Source organism: Cottoperca gobio, chromosome 11 (assembly GCF_900634415.1).
Source record: "Cottoperca gobio chromosome 11, fCotGob3.1, whole genome shotgun sequence".
NCBI lineage: Eukaryota > Metazoa > Chordata > Actinopteri > Perciformes > Bovichtidae > Cottoperca > Cottoperca gobio.
Window position 1 is genome coordinate 18,459,856 of NC_041365.1, and position 21,208 is coordinate 18,481,063.

Below are 21,208 nucleotides of genomic sequence, written 5' to 3' on the forward strand. Positions count from 1 at the left end.
GACTTGGCTTTTATACCAAGTGACGTTTTTTACGTCACGAGCAACGTTTTCCTTTGGATTCGTTGAAACAAAATGGTGGACAACCAACCTTCAATGTCCGGCCAAGGGCATAATGGCGTATCACTCGTTTTGGAAACTATTTTTTGGAGTTACTCCCTAGATTTACCTTCAAAGTATAGTTTTTTTGTATCATTAAGTAGACACTAAAAATCATTAACATATACTGTTCAATTTTGCTGGATTGCAGTAATTGTTTTATGTATACTTTTAGTTAATAATATGTATTCAAAATGGCGACTAGTTTGTCTGTCGGGGTTATGATACACACACGCGTCAGTTGGCAACAGGCAGTATTTTAATAAACAACTATACCTAACAGACTGAAATAAAAATGATATAAAGTGGATTTACACAAACCCACCCGTTATGTAATGAAATAATTGTTGATACACTTTTAATATAAAATGTTACGCTTGCAATGTCTACATTATTGCTTGATCTTTCACCTTTCACCTACAACCCGTTCTCTTTATACATCCATGCTACAACCCCACTGTGACAGAAAAAATGGCTGCCTCCTTCCCAGGCATCGCGAAGGTTTTGTGCCGTCTATCGCCTTCAATTTTACATCCATTGCGACAGTATCAGGTACTTTATTCTACTGTGCTGTTGATATACCCATCATCCGATTAATTTACGTATTTGTGATTAGTTTGTGTAAGGTTGCAATATGTTGAAGTTAGTTAAAACGCTGGACACTTCCAGATTCCTATGTCGTACAGTAAATGAACGTATCTAACGTACGGTGTTTTATGTAACTTACGGTAAATTACACTTGTATTAACTTAATTAATACAATAGGAAATGATAACTTTTCGGTAATGTTACACACTGTAGAGCAAATGACATTCCGTTTATCGCCAAACAAACAGCGCGTATTGACATCAAACGTCAAATGTTGCATACTATTCAAGCAGCGTAATGTCTTATATTTTGTTTTAATTGCAGTTTGCACTTTTATTCACTTTGTACTGCAGCTGCCGTCCAACAACTTCCTTCTTAATAATTAAAGTTTTATCTTGTCAAGATTGTCTGACCGAAATGCATAAATATAGTCATGGGCTTCATGCATCCATAACCATTTGTGAGATGACTTTCTTTTGCTTTCAGCCCTTTCTGCAGAGGCTACCTGTAAGGTCATGTCCGGGTCTCTCTCCATTTGTACCTCCAAGTCACTCTTTCTGCAAAGCAGCATCACTCAAGAATGATGATGATGCTGCTGCTGAGGCTAATGAGGCTCAAGCCCGCTACAAGGAAAGACCCTGGGATTATCTTGAGAGTGAAGGTACCTTAAAGCAAGTCATGTCTCATCTTTACCCCTTAATTGTTCTTGGTTTTACAATATTATTTCCCCTTGACAGAGTACATTGACAGGTATAACACCAAACCAGTGTGGGCAGGCTACAGGAGGAACCACAAGGGTAGCATCCCCCCACAAGAGACCCGCAAGACCTGCATTGTAAAATGTTTTATTCCATCTTCCATTTGTTCCATGCATTTCATGTGTCATGTAAAGTAACACTGATTCTGTTTGTGTAGAGAGCAGGCAATTTATGTGGAAACCCCTGTCCAGTTTGTCGGGATCCAAACGTCATCATCCACCATCAGGTGGGTTAGCATTTCCTCAGCGCACATTATACACGCATGCACCGTTGACTTGCATTACATTGTACTGTTCTATTATAATTAGTCATCAATATTTTGCCACCGAAGTCTAATAGTGGAGGTTTTAAATCAAAAGGTCACTCAAGAACAAAGGTGGTCGAGGACCCATGTTAAAAGCTTTTCACCACAATCAGGACTAATGCATGTATCTCGTATTACTTTGTCATAAACACATACACTTTATTTTGGTATGGATCCTAAAATGCAGTTGTTAAAGAATTGTGAGCTAGATATGTAGTGAGCTGGACGTTCTGCAGCGTAAAAGGAAACTGTTGTTTCTGAATGACAAAAATGGATATATATATATAGTTACTTATCTCCTGACATAAGGTAGCAGTACAGCTGTGACAAGTGACATAATAGACTGTAAATATGACTTTTAACCATAGTAGACTGTAAATATGACTTTAAACCATAATAGACTGTAAATATGACTTTAAACCATAATAGACTGTAAATATGACTTTAAACCATAATAGACTGTAAATATGACTTTTAACCATAATAGACTGTAAATATGACTTTTAACCATAATAGACTGTAAATATGACTTTAAACCATAATATACTGTAAATATGACTTTAAACCATAATATACTGTAAATATGACTTTTAACCATAATAGACTGTAAATATGACTTTAAACCATAATAGACTGTAAATATGACTTTAAACCATAGTAGACTGTAAATATGACTTTAAACCATAGTAGACTGTAAATATGACTTTAAACCATAATATACTGTAAATATGACTTTAAACCATAATAGACTGTAAATATGACTTTTAACCATAGTAGACTGTAAATATGACTTTAAACCATAGTAGACTGTAAATATGACTTTTAACCATAATATACTGTAAATATGACTTTAAACCATAGTAGACTGTAAATATGACTTTTAACCATAATAGACTGTAAATATGACTTTAAACCATAATAGACTGTAAATATGACTTTTAACCATAATAGACTGTAAATATGACTTTAAACCATAATAGACTGTAAATATGACTTTAAACATAATAGACTGTAAATATGACTTTAAACCATAATAGACTGTAAATATGACTTTAAACCATAATATACTGTAAATATGACTTTAAACCATAATATACTGTAAATATGACTTTAAACCATAATAGACTGTAAATATGACTTTAAACCATAATAGACTGTAAATATGACTTTAAACCATAATATACTGTAAATATGACTTTAAACCATAATAGACTGTAAATATGACTTTTAACCATAGTAGACTGTAAATATGACTTTAAACCATAGTAGACTGTAAATATGACTTTTAACCATAATATACTGTAAATATGACTTTAAACCATAGTAGACTGTAAATATGACTTTAAACCATAATAGACTGTAAATATGACTTTAAACCATAGTAGACTGTAAATATGACTTTAAACCATAGTAGACTGTAAATATGACTTTAAACCATAATAGACTGTAAATATGACTTTAAACCATAATAGACTGTAAATATGACTTTAAACCATAGTAGACTGTAAATATGACTTTAAACCATAGTAGACTGTAAATATGACTTTAAACCATAATAGACTGTAAATATGACTTTAAACCATAGTAGACTGTAAATATGACTTTAAACCATAATAGACTGTAAATATGACTTTTAACCATAGTAGACTGTAAATATGACTTTAAACCATAGTAGACTGTAAATATGACTTTAAACCATAATAGACTGTAAATATGACTTTAAACCATAGTAGACTGTAAATATGACTTTAAACCATAATAGACTGTAAATATGACTTTAAACCATAATAGACTGTAAATATGACTTTTAACCATAGTAGACTGTAAATATGACTTTAAACCATAATAGACTGTAAATATGACTTTAAACCATAATAGACTGTAAATATGACTTTAAACCATAATAGACTGTAAATATGACTTTAAACCATAGTAGACTGTAAATATGACTTTAAACCATAATAGACTGTAAATATGACTTTAAACCATAATAGACTGTAAATATGACTTTTAACCATAGTAGACTGTAAATATGACTTTAAACCATAGTAGACTGTAAATATGACTTTAAACCATAATAGACTGTAAATATGACTTTAAACCATAATAGACTGTAAATATGACTTTAAACATAATAGACTGTAAATATGACTTTAAACCATAATAGACTGTAAATATGACTTTTAACCATAGTAGACTGTAATATGACTTTAAACCATAATAGACTGTAAATATGACTTTAAACCATAATAGACTGTAAATATGACTTTAAACCATAATAGACTGTAAATATGACTTTTAACCATAATAGACTGTAAATATGACTTTAAACCATAATAGACTGTAAATATGACTTTAAACCATAATATACTGTAAATATGACTTTAAACCATAATAGACTGTAAATATGACTTTAAACCATAATAGACTGTAAATATGACTTTAAACCATAGTAGACTGTAAATATGACTTTAAACCATAATAGACTGTAAATATGACTTTAAACCATAATAGACTGTAAATATGACTTTAAACCATAATAGACTGTAAATATGACTTTAAACCATAATAGACTGTAAATATGACTTTAAACCATAATATACTGTAAATATGACTTTAAACCATAATGGACTGTAAATATGACTTTAAACCATAATAGACTGTATATTGCAGGCATCTATCCAAACACCCATTCACTTCCTGACAAGGGAACCGGAAGTGCTACAATGCTAACTCATGTCCAGGTTTTAGGACTCATTCCTGCTGCTCTCCATAGTTTCCTAAGCCAAAAACCATGGCAACAGCACGCTGTTTGCAGGAGACACTAAAAAGTGATGCAAACAGTTTCCGCTTGTGTGTGGTACTTCTTGCAGAGCATGTTAGATATTGTGTTGAGATCTCAGGGCTACTGTGATGTTGGCAGTAATTATTTTGTCTTTCTTTTAATTAATTGATCAAATTGGGGGAACAAAGTCCCATCATATCAACACCAGTGTACAGTTCCATTTAACATGCATAGCTTCACGTTGACATGATGCAGTTTCCTCTCCTCTGCCCGCCTGAATGTCTTCTCTCTTGCAGAATGTGAAGTTGTTGCAGCAGTTCATTAGTCCCCACACTGGAAAGGTGTATGATCCCACTCGAACTGGTAAGTGAGCACATGTATTGATGCAGAAGGGTCTTCCAGTTGACTTCCAGAAGGCTCATATTGTGTTGGTTGTATTGTCCCCAGGTGTGTGTATGAAACAGCAGAAGAAGCTAAATAAGGCAGTCGAAGCAGCAAGAGATCACGGTACGTCGCACTGAACGAGTTCCTTCCTGTAATTTGTGCCTCTGAGGTCCTTTCTAATACTTGCATTTATATTTTTACTTTCTCTTTTGAACCCTAACATTTTAAGACGTGTGTACGTGTCTCAGTAAAGCCACCAGAACAGTACAACATACCATGTCCCCAGTAAACCCAATGGGAATTTTCAAAAGCTAATCCTAAATTAGTTTTGGACCTTCAGCCTAGCTACAGGTTAGGAAAGTGAAACAGTATTTGAGGACTAAGGCTGCTTACAATAAGGACTAGTTAATGAGTCCACACCTGATCTAGGAGACAAAGATAGAAACTGACCCGGGAACACAGCTGCCTGTTTAAGATCTCAGCAGCCATAGGTAACAGGACTGTATATAGCAACTCTGGCAGACACCTGTTCCCTATTTTGTGCATAGAACCAATAAAATATTACCTTAAGTTTGTTTATATTTGCATTGCTACTTTAACACGAGGGACATCCATGTTGCTTTGTAATTGACATAAGGTAGGATTGTTAAGTGTTTGCTTTTATATATTATAATTAAAAGGTGTAGCCTTACATCGTCAGAGTGGGAAAACCTGTTAGAGCACCAAGTAATGAAAGTCTTCTTGGTTAAGAGACTTGTTGAGTATTGCAAGCCAGCTTTACAGTTTTACAACTTCTTGGTGAAAGAGATTTATTTTTAAACAGAAGCATTACTAATTCCCTGTGCTCTCCTTCAGGCCTGCTGCCCTTTCAGATTCCACATGTGGAATTTTCAGTTGAGGACTACTCCAATTCCCATGATGCCGTGGGGTCCACACCACCTCCCCAGGTCATAACCTCTGGTGACCCCTGGTATAAATGGTACAGTAAAATAACACCTGATGAGCATGAAGTGGCTAAAATCAAGAAGACATATAAGGCTTATCTAAAGTGATGACTACAGAACCAGGCTGTTCACCTTGGCTTGCTAAACATATCAACGTCTATTGTACCACGGGAATGTCCCCCCTGTTTCCACATGCTACTGGTATGAAAAGAAAAACTCCACAATAAAAAAAAACATGATGAAAAATTGTTTTATTGTTTGGCTTTAGTAGATCTTGACCAGATATTTTTTACCTCCCACCATATTAATAGAAATGAACACTCCAGTATCTGTCCAACTCCATGCCGTTAAAGATGTGACAGTCCAGAAGAAAGAATAGAAAGCCCGCCACACATCCAACAGTTTAATTATCAGTGTTGCTGTGAGAGACATGCCGATGGCTCCCAGATGGTGTATTTAGCGTATGACAGAGGGACAAAGTGCAGCGGCTCTGATCATGGGTTGACTTTGTTGACCATGGTCTCTCCCAGAGACTCCAGGACCTCCCGCTTGTAATCATCAAAGTCTCCATCGATCTGGTTGGCCGTACAGTCCTCCACTACATACATCTGGCACTGAGTCTCTGTGATGAGCCGGGCGTCGTGACTCACAATGATCACAGCTGGACAAGAAGGGAACTTTGTTAGTACTGTAATAAAGACCCAAGCAGTACACTGATCATTTGACTGTAGTCTCAGGCATCACTCGCTCCGATTATCCACAATGTCAATATCTCCAGTCTTTAAACACTTAATACATTCAAGGTTTGTGTCTGCTTTACCGAAGGTCATTTCCACCGGGAGAGACAGAGAACAGAGAACAGCTGGAATGTTGGCAATGACAAGAATACATTACTTACGTACGTTAAATTACAGGATTAAGTCAAACTCATTTTGAGTATTTATTATTCGCCTTTTTCTTTTTCTGGCCTCCATGTGAGCTGATCATTAACAGGAAATGTCAAAAAGTCTAGAGATTACATAGTTTGTCCACCAGAGCACACTGACAATGTACATTTGTATACTTGACACATGTTGGTCACTATTCTTGAATAGTGGTGGGGAAGAGAGCGATCAACATTGGCATTGCCCTCCCATCATTGTCAACAACATTTTCGGACTTGCAATGAATAGTAAAATAAATAATCTAAAGCCGCACATGCATTACCCACAATGCAACTTGAAAGCCGACAGCTGGGTGTGACATTGAGGTGTGTTATGCTGGTAGCACCCCCAGATTTGTATTTTTTTTTACAGAACCAACCGATGCCGACTCAAGTCACATCACTTGAGGACATTTATCAGACTTCACAAAGCTCCCTCTGGAACACGTGGAGTTACCATCTCCTCCACTAAGATATGCGGAGCCTTGAGGACTATTATTAAAGGCATTTGTCTCGTAGCACAGTTTTTAGAGTTGACCCGTGTATGACTTCTCAGCATAGCATGGCCGTCAGCTGCAGGCTCGGTCACAGTAAAACGTAAAGTTGCAACGCCTGCTTCAAATGCAGTTTAGCCGACTGGATGCGACTTACAAAATGAGAGCCATCTCAGAGTGTTCTCTCCTGATGATCTGAATGATCAACATTTAAAAAGGGGCAGCCCTACACACAGCACTCCTTCCTACCCGAGCCAACATACGTATAAACCAAATACATGCTTATTCATCGTCTCTTGACTTTCTTTAGCTCTCAGTACTTCTGGAGCTTCTAACTGAATCTCTCTGGTTTGGAGGAAACTTTCACTCCTTTGTACTTTTATGCAAACCAAACATTTCCTGCTGTTGCTGCTTCACATTAAAAATGCTTTTATTGTGAAAAGGTATTTATCACCAAATTGCAGAGCTTTGTTAGCAGCGCTCATCTTCAATAAAAAATAATAGCAGAACCCCCTAAAGGGCTTCGCTATAGATTTACCCCCATCATGATCTTTGCACTCAGCAACCAATCAGGACGTAACAACCCCACACTGTACAACATCCCCCCCTCCCCCCCCCCCGAGACCAGGGGCCAGCTGGGCCGAAAGGTATTCATAGAACTGTAGTTACATCCATATAACCACTATGTCTCTATTGTACATGCCGCACCATTTAACAGGTTTTGCTATTGATAACCAGAGCATGAGTCTTCTTACCTCCTTTATATTCATTGATGGCCTCTGATAAGGCATCGATTGACTCAATGTCCAAATTGTTGGTGGGTTCATCCTATGAGAGAAAAGGAAGCTGTCAGTCATAGAATTCATTTAGGTAGTATGTCAACAGAGTGGCACTTACCAAGATGAGTACATCAGGCTGACGACAGGACAGTTCAGCAAACACTACTCTGGCCTTCTGACCACCTGTCAGGTACAAATCCAGAAAACAATGTTAGACAATGTCTCCATGTCAGCTGACAGCTAATGTCGGATGGTTCATGTTCATACCGGACAGTTTGGAGATCTGAATGGTGTGGGCGTGGCTCTCCAGGCCAAAACGTCCCAGGCACTTCCTGCCGTCTTGGTAGGGAAGGTTAAAGTTCCTCATCAGGTACTCTGTGGCAGTCTCCTCCATGTTCAACTGATCAGCATACTGCTGGTTAAAGAAGCCCACTTTCTGGAGGCGGACAAAAGACCCAAGTTACAACGCTTCTGATCTCATACATACAGTGGGGGGGTTTTGGTATGTTACAGCATTATGCTAAAAAAATTAAATTTAAAATATTAAAATTGTTTAAATAATGTTTTTCACTCATCAATCTACACTGGATACCCCATAATGACAAATGTATTAAAAATAAAAAAATAAAAGAATCACAAGTATAGATAATATTTATTAATACTCCTTTATTTTAAATAGATCAGAGTGCTGTGACATGAAGCGAGCACCCAGATATTTTCACACCATCTAATATGGTCCCCATTCAGAACGTTTGGACAGCGCTGGCTCCGTGTCTCCAGCACACAATTTGGTATTACAATCAGCAACATTTCAAGCATAATTTCAATTAATGATCGTCTTGCTTTGTTTTTCCCTGACACTTTCCTAACCTTGTGCTCAGATCGACACCCAGCTGATGGAAACACAGCTAATTCACTTTGCATTTGTTTCCACATACAGTATGTAACACTGGCTTTAAATGTAGAGATTGTAGAATCCCACACAACAAATGCAAAATGATCATGTGAGCTCAAAATACTGTGATCATGTAATAGACAGCTGCACCCATCATTAGCTCTACGCTCATATTAAGCCATGTCAAACGCATTGAAATGATAAAATCATTATGAAAACCAATGCTAGAACAGTACATATTTCTGTATGTTTTGTCACATAAAACAGTTGGTCAGAGTAGATGGACACAGTGTGAGCATATGGTTAACAGTGGATTTTAGAAGTCAATCATCAGTAAGTTACTCACCAAGCGATGATTCTTCCTCATCTCACCTTTAGTCTATAATACAAACATCCAGTTAGCTCAGTAGAACATATATTTAAGTAAAATTCAAATGTTTGCATATCTAAACACTTACAGGATGTAATTTCCCAGTGAGCAGCAGCAGTAGGGTACTCTTCCCAACACCATTGGGTCCAACTATACAAACTAAACAAAGGGAGAAACAAGGATGTGAAGTACGGCCAGCAGCAGCCTGAACAAACCACATGAAGGGAAGATTGGAAGAGGCACTAATCTACGATGTTGTAGCTTTTGCTTTTTATAATAATCAGAATAAATTGTATTTGTAAAGCGCCTTTCAAAGCTAAAAGTAATCTCAAGGCGCTAAGGCTGCCAGGATCTCAACATTAACAGTATAATAACCTCCATGAGCGCTTCAACATTTAGTTTTCTCCACCAACACATCAAGTGCAAGGGCAAATGTATGAGCAATGCCATCCGTGTTGCGTGTCACTGTTCTAAACCTGTAAAGAAGCAGCATACGTACTCCTGGAGTCCATGTCGATTCCAAATTCCACGTTTTTGAAGAGAGGCTTGTGAGTGTCGTAGCCAAAGTCAACACCTGTATAGGGGAGAAAGCAAAATGTCACACACACACACACACACACTGTATGTAAAGCTAGTTGATGATGGAACCCTAATTACTATCAGAAACATTTTAAAACAGTAAACTGCTGTTGGATGGGACCATTTTTAATTACAACTTTGCTATCAGAAAAGTTCTACTTTTGTGTCAAGGGCGGAAAAGCCACGCAGAGGCCGACACTTTTCTTCTTCAGTAAGCTAAAGCTAAGGTTTGCTAGTGAGCTAACTGGGAATCCACACGCACTTTTAGCATCGAACTGGCAACCACGGTGTTGGACGTGAACACAATGGAAGGGGCAGGGGAAGTGCGCCATCTAGTGGCTCAACGTTATCAATTGCAGCTTGAGTGTGTGCGAGCGGGTGTTTATAGTAATGGGAACATTTTCTGTATAGTTCTGAGCATTGAGCTTCTGAAGCAGTCCGTCAATGTTCTTACTGTGTAGACCCAGTATGGGTGGTGAGAGAGGAGGTGGGTTGGGGAAGGTGAACTTGACAGTGTACTCTTTGGGCCTCTTGAGCAGCTCTGTGGCATCCTGGCTCTCCTCCTCCTGAGCGCCCTTCTTCTTGCCTCTCTGCTGCTTTCTGGTCAACGCCTCCTTAGTTTGCTTCTCCTGAGAGGAAAAACAACATGACACAGAATGGATGGATTAAGCATTGGTGTCAACTGTGAATGATAAAGTGTGAGACCATATCCTAGCTTGAGTTTTTATGTTGTACATTTGCCCAAGTCATGAAGACTTATAGGCAGGAAGTGTTGGGTTCTAAACATTCATAAAGCAACACAACTTGAACTGTTGTATTTTCTCAGTGTTCATTTTTCCTTGAGCTTTACAAAGCTGCACCCTTGGGGACAGCCATACTCACAGCTTGTTTGGTGGACTTGCCACCAGCCTTCAGGTCTTTGAGTTTCTTCTCCTGCTTGTCATACTGTTTCTGCATTTCTTTCTGCTTCTGCACGTACATCTTCTTGAAAGTCACTAAAGAAAAAGCAAAATAAAAACAGAGCAGGATTTCCTGGATCAGTTTTCAGCTGTGTCGGTGTCTTACTCTGTCTCTCCTCCGCTCTGTTTTGCGAAGGGCGGGGCCACGCACACACGAGCCCTGTATTTGTATAATGTGTCCTCCGACTGAGGCTTGGTGCAGCTTTGGACCGAGGATGTGGCGGTAGTCGGTCATGATTTCATAAACCAAAAAATGATTTACAGTGTGTGCCAAGTATCAGTCAGGGTGATGATACAGGTGTCCCTGAAGGTTCTCTCCACCAGGCCCTTGGCGTGCAGTAGATCCATTTTGTTTCCGACGTATGTTCGCAAGTATGGAGGAGGGAAGAGGTGGTCTGAAGAGCCTACTGCGTCTACCTCCTCGACTACCTCTTTTCCTTGGTCGGAGCTCTGCTGGCTTGATGTTGCAGAGGATAAAAGACCGCAGTTGTGAGAGACCTTCCCTGGCTGTAGATGAGTGGACTGTAGCCACTAACCTCTGGCTGTAGCGCCCAGCAGTTATCCATGGGATTATGAAAGCTATCATGAAGACTTTGCATCAGTGTAGCATTTTGGACATTCTGCTAGACAAAGGATACTACAAATCCCAGAAAACTATACAAAACACAGCAAGAGGAGACGCCGACACTAACAACTGTCATCAGAGCATGTGCCAAAACAAAACTGACAAACCAAATGGAGTGAAAAAGAAGTTCTTAACAGTCATGTGATCTTAAACAATACTGCATATCCCCACTCTGTAAGATAGTGATCTAAATGTATACATACAGTAGTTCCCTCTGTAGTAGAAGAGTTTCTGGTAGTCTAAGTGGATGATGTCTGTGCACACTTCGTCAAGGAAACTCTGGTCGTGGGAAACTATAAGGAGAGTCTTCTTCCAGCCTTGAAGGTAGCTGTGGAAAAGAGTAAATAAACACACAAAAGATTCCTATAGTAGTAATAATAATATCTGATACACTTATACAAGATGAAGTAGGCTAATGTTAGACAGAGCAAAGAGAGTTCATGACATCGGACCCAAATGGGGGCTCAGTGGGGGTCTCTGGCCTTGTTGATGAGGCCGACTGCAGAGGGGAAGAAACTGTTCTTATGGCGAGAGGTTTTGGTCCTGATGGCCCGCAGCCTCCTGCCGGATGGGAGTGACTTTGTCCAGGGTGGGAGGGGTCAGCTGCAATCTTACCTGCACGCTTCCGGGTCTTTGAGGGATGGCAGATTGCGGCAAAGAAGGTAATCAGCAACAAGGCCAGAGACCCCCACTGACACAGTCTCTCCCTCCCCCCCCTGTCATTTGTGATCATACATCTGTACCCTACAAACTCTTCCTCATACTCCGTATGTGGGAACCTTTGCACATCCCTCTGACCGCTCCTCCACTTTTAATTAAGATATACTGCACATATTTTTCATTATTCTTTTTTCTATATTTATATTTCTTGTACACATTTTTTATTTTATAAAAGTCTTCCTTTTTAATAATATTTAAAGTGTTAAAATTCTGTATTTGTGTTTGCACCATTACACACCATTACAAATTCCTTGTATGTGCTTGGCGATAAACAAAATTCTGATTGTGAAATGATGACCAGGTGTGTCAGGGTTATAATACCAGAACACCTGAGGTAAAGTTTAAACCAAAGGGAGCTGGATAAGAGGACGGTCTCACCGTCTCAAACTGGTAGGACATTGAGAGGCCATGTCAAAGTTCAATCTTTGCTTAGCTACAGACCAACCACGTGAAATACTCAGTAATGTGTTTGAGGGAAACGCATGAGATTATAAAGTGCCATTGTACTTGTTGAGCCAGATGACGGCGTTCAGGTCCAGGTGGTTGGTGGGTTCATCCAGCATCAGTAGAGTGGGTTCCATGAACAGAGCTCTGTGGGCACAGATGGGAAGAGTGAGTAAAAAATAACTTCTAACCAGTTCCATCCACAAAGTTTGTATTGGTGTACCTGGCGAGGGAGACTCTCATTCTCCAGCCTCCAGAGAACCTCTTGGTGGGTCTGTTCTGCATCTCAGGGGTGAATGACAGACCAGCCAGGATCCGTCTGGCCTTGGCTTCAGCTGCTGCAGCTCCAATCGCCCTCAGCTCTTCATAGACCTGTCAAGCAGTCAGATAATCAGGCAGGTTGTAAAGATCCAACACTTTATCCGGATTATTTAAACCACCGTGAGTGCACCTGCAATGTCACTAATAATCCCAGCTGTTGAGACTGAAGCATGTAAACTGTGATGAATGTTTACAACGATCATTTTGTACCGTTTGCCTTGGTTTTCTCTTCCAGATACATTTGGCTAACCTCAAGTTATGTTTCCAACCTGTTTGATGATCTGACTGCTCATGTGTATATATCTATCTATCTATAGAGAGATATATATATATATATATATATATATATATATATATATATATATATATATATATATATATATATATATATATATATATATATATATATATATATATATATATATATATATATATATCTATCTATCTATCTATCTATCTATCTATCTATCTATCTATATCTATCTATCTATCTATATCTATATCTATATCTATATATATATATATATATATATATATATATATATATATATATATATATATATAGATCTATCTATCTATCTATCTATCTATCTATCTATCTATCTATCTATCTATCTATCTATATCTATATCTATATCTATATCTATATCTATATCTATATCTATATCTATATATATATATATATATATATATATATATATATATATATATATATATATATTTATTTATTTTCACCTTTTACAGTACAGGACCTTTGTCCTTCAAAAAACAAACGCACCTTGTCCAGCCTTTCAGCCACGCTGTCCTCTCCCTTCTCCAGAAGAGCCTGGAGCTGTCTCTCCTCCTCCAGAAGCTTCAGACGGCGGGTATCTGCCTTCAGCACCGCCTGCACCGCCGGCGTGTCATCAGCTACCACCTCTAACACAAAGACAAGTACATGACAGAGTCAACAGGCGACAACAACATGGACAGAGCTAGAGAGATGATGGCAGGTCACTTACCCTGTTCACACAGCAGCACATCAATGTTGGGGGGAATACTGAGAGCTCTGTTGGCTATGTGTTTCAGTAACGTGGTCTTTCCTTTGCTGAAAGATGAGACGAGTACATCAAGAAAGACACTGGCGACTATTACAAGCCACAGTAACCATACCACAAGGAAACCTGCAGAGGCTTCATCATACTTTGTATTTCATTTGTTATTTATGAAGAGTTTGAGAAATACAGTGTAAAAAGTCATTTTCCATGACCTTTTAAAGGAATACAGTACGGGCTGTATTCAGATAAGACTGATAAATAAAAAGACAGACAGCGAGAGCGAGATGAACGACCACAGAGGCTTCTGTGTGAACAGTAATCCGGGGAAGGTTCTTTGTGGCATTAGAGATTGCAGACTCATAAACTTCCTAAACAAACGAGGTCCAAAAGTCTAATTTGTAGTGAAACACCGCACTTCAGATCATATTTACACTCTAATTAACAAACACATTAACCATGACACAATCTTTGCACGTTTCATAGATTTCAAAAAGGCGTTCGAGTCTATTTGGCACAATGGTCTATTTTACAAAGTTATTGAATCTGGTGTAGGGGGGGTCAAACACAAGATATAATTAAATCAACGTACACAAACAATAAGTGTGCTATGAAGATTGGCAGCAAGCGTGGAGCGAGACAGCTGCTGTACGAGTCACTTCAACTTCTATATCAACAAATTGGCACTGCGGATAAACACATGCCATGTAGGATCTAATATGTCAAATGTATCTCGTGAATATATTAAATGAGCGTAATATATGCTCGACATGTATCCATGTCTATACATTATGTTTATTATCTTTAATGATACAGTAATTATTTGTTCAGTTTGTTGTTCCTATGCTTTGGCAACACTGATGTAAACATGAGAGTCTGTCGTTGGAAACATTTTGGTGTCATACTGAATTTATCATGGCGTGTAATCCGAGTACATGTAGACAGTGAAGTTGATGCTCCCACGCTACAGTAACATGTCGGTATGTGAGGAAGGTTCATCATGTGTTCCTCAGATTCAACACAACACCTGATCCTCTGGGTAACATGCTAAAGGAGTAAAGTCTCTGTGCTTGTATTTAGAACTCAAATATATTTACCCATTTGGTCCCACCAAACCATATCTTCTTGCGGCCACAATCAGAAGGTCAGCGTTAACGAAAAGCTCCTTTCCGTGAGCAGAGATGCTGAACTTCTCCAGCTAAAGGGCACAAAACACATCTTCACTAACAGAGAATAGTCTTTTTCATTGGCAATAGCATTGCAAGAGCTTGAACACAATATTCTTATAAATACTTTTTCATTATGGTTCACATTTCAACAGAATTGTAGAGGATAGAAGATTATGGTAAGTATAAAACCTTGATATCAGAGGCGTTCTCTAGCATGGCCTGTCTGGAGGACATCTCAGCCTGGGAAATGGAGAAATCTCCCTCCAAGGCATTCTGAGCACGAATACTGGCCACCTGACGCTCATACTCCATCTGTAAGGACACAGCAACACAGAGAAATGAGACCCTAACACAGAATAAACGCAGCATCAGGGTTACTAAACTCCTCCAGCTCCACCGTAGACATTAGAGTCAAAACAAAAACGATACCTATATAATTGGAAAGCAAAGAGTAGTGTATAAAACTCACAAAGTGTTTCAGGGTCAATGTGACTGAAATGATGAACAGGTGACATAACGAATGCATCAGAACAGCATGTAAAATGATTACCAGTTTCTTTTTCTTCTTCTTCTCCTTTTTGCTAAGGTTAGCAAACGGGTCGTCTTCCTGCTGCTTGGCCTGTTCTGCAATGACATCCTCAGCACTCTGATGGTTACAGCCAGAGAAAGAGCAAAGTTAGCAGTTATCCAAAGCAAAGCAGGAGAAAAGACAGCTTTGTGGAGGACAAACGTACCTTCATCATGTCACCTCCGTCACTATCCTCCTCCTCCTCCTCCTCCTCATCTTCATCCTCGCTGCGTGATCCTTCTGCAGGTTTTCCTTTCTACACGGACAGAGTTAAATCACATCATGGTTACCTGGAAGATGCTGAAAACTAGATCCCAATGAGAAGAGCTAAGCCAACATCAGGGCTTGCCTTGTGTTGCTCTTTCTTCCCCTTCTTTGGCTTCTTGTCCTCATCATTTTCTGGTGACTTAAAAAAAGAAGAAGATACAAATGGACAAATTAATGCAATTTATTTATACTATAAAGATAGTCAAGCTACAACTAAGCCCGTCTCAATTATTACACGATGGTGATTGTCTGAGCCGACGGATCATTTTGCATAATCACTAGATTCAAACATTCAAGGCAATTTTGAGTCAATGTTAGAATTGTTGCAACAAATAGAATACCAATTAGATGTGTTACCAACAGCTGGGTAAATAAAGGCTCTACCTGAGCACAAGGTTCCAATGTCAATAGAAAAACATGGAAAACAAACCTTGCCTGTCTAAATGTTCCTGCTATTGGACAGGACACGTTTCAGCTCATAGGAGACCATATTGGCTTTCCGAAGCAAAGGTGGCCAGTTGTTGGAAGCTGTTGCCGACAGAGTCCGTGTGTGCGTTACTATGCATGAACGTTTTACTACTCACTCTTTTGTCCCTTTGTTTCGTTGAGTTGCCGCTTAGTGAAATTTAGGCTGTGCTGTTATTGTGAAAGGTAACAACAGATGTGAAGCTGTAATGTGGAACATAATAGAGTTCAGTGTTTCCCCTAGGTTTACTGCTTTGGAGGGGCGCTCACCGTGCGAGGGGGGGGGGGGGATTGCATGCGCGGGCGTGGCGCGGTTTAGTTATCCCCCCTCCTTTCTTCCGCTCTGTAGGTGTGTGTCTGTCCTTCGCAAAACGGAGCGAAGGACAGAATGTGAATGTGTAAAGTAGTCCGTACAAACTGAAACGTGCACATAAATTAGATCAATAGCATAAGTGTTTAGTTTATTTAATAAAAGAGCACCTGTCAATGTGAAAAGTGAGTTGTAAATAAAAAATATATATATATATATATTCTTTTTTTTTATTTGAGAAAAGAAAAAGAAAAAAACACCTTGAATTTCAGGCGGGGCGCCGCGCTCTGTCAAGACAATGGTAGGGGAAACACTGGAGGGTGGGCCATGTGATCTAAAACTGACAGTACTATATCACAGCAGTACAAAATGAAAAGGGATATTCATCTCTAAAGAAGGGCCGGCAGCAGCAGCGCTGTCTGTGAGGACGCCACACGAGAACGAGCCGCAGCAGTTCAGCGGTAGCCTCTACATAACAATAGACCGTATAACCCTCGTGTTTGTCACGGTAATGACTGTATTGCAAAATGCTGTTGGGTTTTTACTTTATTACCTGCATAAGTATAAAGGAAACTCGGCAACACTAGTCATGTGCGCAATGCATCCTGGGACACACAGGCACTGCCGGCACGACTCAGCTTCCTCCTTCACTACAGCATGAACTGATGAAATATTTGACTGCATTCACAACAGTGATTGGACATCCACATTAAAAAAAGGTGTAGAAATGTCCCATTAATGTGACATGGAAAATTCATGTCAAAATGAAAAACAATAAGTTATTTAAGACAGAGGTTAAATAATTTTGTATTTTTAACATGTTTTCCATAATTATGACATAGTAAATAAATACATACTGTGCAGTAGTTCACTTATTTCTTACTCAAAGCTATGAATCCAGCTGTTGTTAGCAGCTCCAAGAGGTAGCATCCTTTCATTTCTTAGAAGTACAACATCCAGAGATGAGATCTGTGAACACTGCACACTAATGCTGCATTTGTTTGTTGTCATTTTAAGCCATGAGCAATACAGCACTGTACCTTTTTGGCTGGTTTATCTTCTTCATCCAAATCAGCATCCTCATCCTCATCACTCTGGGACTGGCTGAGAGCAGCAAAGATGTTTCCACCCTGAAGGACGGCAGAGATGCTTTACACTGCCAACATGTGAAGAGTCAGACAGTGTGCTAAAGTGGACTAATGACCAACCTTATTCTTCTTGCTTCCTTTACTGGGGGCAAGGACTGTAAAAGAAAGGCAAGAACACTGAACAAAAGTGTACAAATGTGAAAATAAGATTGATTTTATTGCAAGGATCAGTCTTCAAACATCATACCTGGCTCATCTTCCTCGTCGCTGGCTTGCACCGAGAGCTTTTTCAGCTTCAGCATGACATCCTCCTCATCAGCATCCCCACCTTTTGCTTTCCGCCGGTCCTTCTTCTTTTTCTGAGACTAAAAACAACAGTTTCAAATTGAAATGTGGACTAAATCTAATCTAAGTCTTGAAGTTTGAGGAGAAAGTTGTTTAAAGGCTGATATAGGCAGTTATCGGGGCCGATACTGTAGTAATGCAAAATGATTTACACAAAAACTTTCCATTTATGGAGGCCAGAAGTGTTCCATATTAAACAATTAAGTAAAATGATGATTATAAATAGACATATGAATACTTTGTGCTAGATATATAAATGAAGCAATCACTCCTGAAATAAATTATTGGGCCCCGATCAGTCCTGATACCAGTCCAGAGTATTGGCTGGGGACGGCTCTACCAGGATAAAGAGATTCTGGATGTCATTAAAAGACTCTTGCTACAGACTTTCCATCCATAGCACAGAACTGGACCGCTCACATGCTGCAAGCATCAGCCAGTTTGTTAGTTAAAGATCTACTTCTGGAGTGAAGATTACCTGTTTTCCTTGTGCGTCTCTCACAGCCACCTCGTCTACCTTCTCAGGTTTGGTATCCGTAGCAAGTTCTTCAAAGAACTGGAGAAAAACATGCACACGACCAATACAATGAGGCATATTATCTTAAAACTGTGTAGTTCTCTTTAAAACGATACAAATGACTACTCACACTTTTCTTCCCCTTTTTATCTTTCTTTCCCTTTTTCACAGTTTTATCTGTTGGAAGAAAACAGATTTTTAATTTCACAAAATAAGTGGGAAGCTATCAGCCATGGTAAGGAGAGAAGCTGGTGTCAGGTCTGTACTCAAACTGTTCTTTAAGTTACACGTCGACTATGAGGTTCAGTGGCGTCTCTCAGCGGTCATTTTGGGGTTGACATCCGCAGATAAACTTGTGGGCAACTTTTTAACATAGTTTCCTAATAGTGGACAGAAAGCAATTGGATATGTTAAATTAAACTTAATAAAACCATCATTTTTAACAACTGTTGTCAAATTAATAGTTTTAATTCACCAATATCATCAAAACAACAAATGAGTGAATCTCTTATGGACTGAAGCTGTTCTGGAGACTTGTGGTGGAACAACATGTTCCTAACACACTTCACCTTTTCATCTGTATAGATCGTGTGCATGTGACGTCACACTTACGTCCCAACCCGTAAGTCAGCCATGTTGGATGATATACACAACCAAGACTGCGCCCGTTCGCGTGTGAGTTGCTGCAACGCTTCATAATTTTCTTTGTATTTAAACGTCTAAGATTGAAAGAAAATGCCAATCGTGTGCGCAGTGTATAATTGTGGTCATAACGCTACTCGTGACCCAGAGAAACGGTTCTTTAGATTTCCTAAAATCATCAAAAACAACGATCCACAAAAGAGGGATGAACTGCTGTCTACCGAACGCCGTCAGCTGGTTTAGCAACATAACTCGTGAGGATTTAACAGAAGAAAAAGCACAATTCACCCGTGTGTGTGGCGTCCACTTTATATCTGGTAAGAGCTCATGCTAAAGCTATGTTTTCAATGTTTACGTTAAACATTTGTGCTTATGATATACCCGAACACTGTAAGACCTCACTTCTCCACATCGCTGACTGGTAAATAAGGCACTTTCTTTACATGTGATGCCATTTGCTCTTTTCTTCTGTGCATGTTTGTGTTTGGCTTATTCTTGAGACTACTTCACTTGAGAAAAGCAAAGCACCAATGTGAGAACATGCTTCGCTTAATCCAGCCATACAATCACAGTGTGCGAGGATAACATCGCCGCTCTTCTCACTCACAAACCACGGCTTGATCTCGTGTATCTCGAGCTCTTTGAGAGTGATCTACACGGGCATGGACGAGCACCCTGTCATCTTTCACTGGTTTGGTAAGAAGACTACCAACCCAGCCAGAAACAAAGACATTAGAAGCATCTAAGCTCTTGTATGCCTTCATTTGTGCGTTGGTTGCCCACGACGTTTGTAGCACAAGGTAGTTCACAATATCCGGATATTCAATCGGCGGTAATGAATCTAAATCCTCAATATAATCCGACGGCTTTAGCGTGTACGGGTCACGGCCGCACATTTGGACTTTTTCCTCTGAATCTTGCCTTTGCAGAGGATCCAGAGAGTCACAATACTTTGAAGAAGTCGGAGTTGTATTGCTGTTGTTGTTCGCTTTAGACGCCATTGTTGATTTGTATATCATCCAACATGGCGTCGCACGCATACGTCACACAGTTTTGTCACGTGTTTGCACACTACCTATACAGAGCAAATGGTTGTACACTCAAACACCATTAACCTGTGAGTCAGCACTTTTAATCTCATAGTTAGTTTAATTTTGTCTGCACTGTATCTGTTGAATAGTTATAACAGTCAAAGCTATCAAGTAATGGCTGGAGACCAAATGTATCTGATGTTACTGTCAAGCCGAGTCTGAACTGCCACACATGTCAAAGCACACAATAGCATTGCATCACTTTCATGAATGGGCAGCTTAAGCTGACAATATGCTTTGTTTAAGTCATTGTGAAACATGATGCCGTTCACTATTCCATTTAAGTTTGTTTATGGCTTAAAACAAGGTATAATATTATATTAATGAATGCTGACATGGTAGCATGTGCTGTCCAAATGAGCCCGGATTATGTGTCGTGCCGTTACACCGAACTTAATTCACAAGAATTGAAGCTTTTCAATGTAATTTGGCATCAGTGACATCTTGTGAGGACTATTGTTTAACATTAGCTGTAACGCTACTTAGCCTGCTAGCTAGCTTCTCACTGAACGTTAACTTCATCTCACCAGCTGCCGGGGCGACTTCATCGTCCACCCACTCTGCACCTTCTTTCGTTTTCTTAGGCATTTCTATTACGCTAACTTTGACTTTTAAAATAAAATAACGCAGCTAAAACGATGTCTTTTTTCTACACAGTAAGTTTTATCATCTACACACGTCATGCGGCCCAGCGACGTGAGGCACACACCGGGGTACGCTGCCGGGTCATCAACAAAGTTTATTT

The 21,208-nt window shown here is 39.2% G+C and overlaps 2 protein-coding genes across 2 annotated transcripts; one reads left to right on the top strand and one right to left on the bottom strand.

Moving 5' to 3' along the window:
• The first annotated feature begins 77 nt into the window (after window positions 1-77).
• On the top strand, window positions 78-6,105 carry mrps18b (mitochondrial ribosomal protein S18B). The gene is made up of 7 exons (XM_029443230.1): window positions 78-648; window positions 1,171-1,345; window positions 1,422-1,519; window positions 1,600-1,668; window positions 4,828-4,894; window positions 4,979-5,038; window positions 5,771-6,105. The coding sequence occupies exons 1-7, from the start codon at window positions 568-570 to the stop codon at window positions 5,965-5,967; spliced, it is 747 nt and encodes a 248-aa protein (XP_029299090.1). The 5' UTR covers window positions 78-567; the 3' UTR covers window positions 5,968-6,105.
• abcf1 (ATP-binding cassette, sub-family F (GCN20), member 1) lies at window positions 6,094-21,208 on the bottom strand. The gene is made up of 25 exons (XM_029443213.1): window positions 20,991-21,208; window positions 18,861-18,907; window positions 18,692-18,769; window positions 18,116-18,233; window positions 17,989-18,023; window positions 17,821-17,910; window positions 16,088-16,144; window positions 15,905-15,994; window positions 15,721-15,816; window positions 15,360-15,482; window positions 15,099-15,199; window positions 13,969-14,054; window positions 13,746-13,885; window positions 12,870-13,018; window positions 12,710-12,793; window positions 11,686-11,810; window positions 10,781-10,893; window positions 10,353-10,527; window positions 9,819-9,893; window positions 9,408-9,478; window positions 9,296-9,328; window positions 8,322-8,490; window positions 8,173-8,237; window positions 8,031-8,103; window positions 6,094-6,520 (listed from the first exon to the last, which is right to left on the bottom strand). Exons 1-25 carry the CDS (start codon window positions 21,049-21,051, stop codon window positions 6,354-6,356), a joined length of 2,421 nt encoding a protein of 806 aa, XP_029299073.1. The 5' UTR covers window positions 21,052-21,208; the 3' UTR covers window positions 6,094-6,353.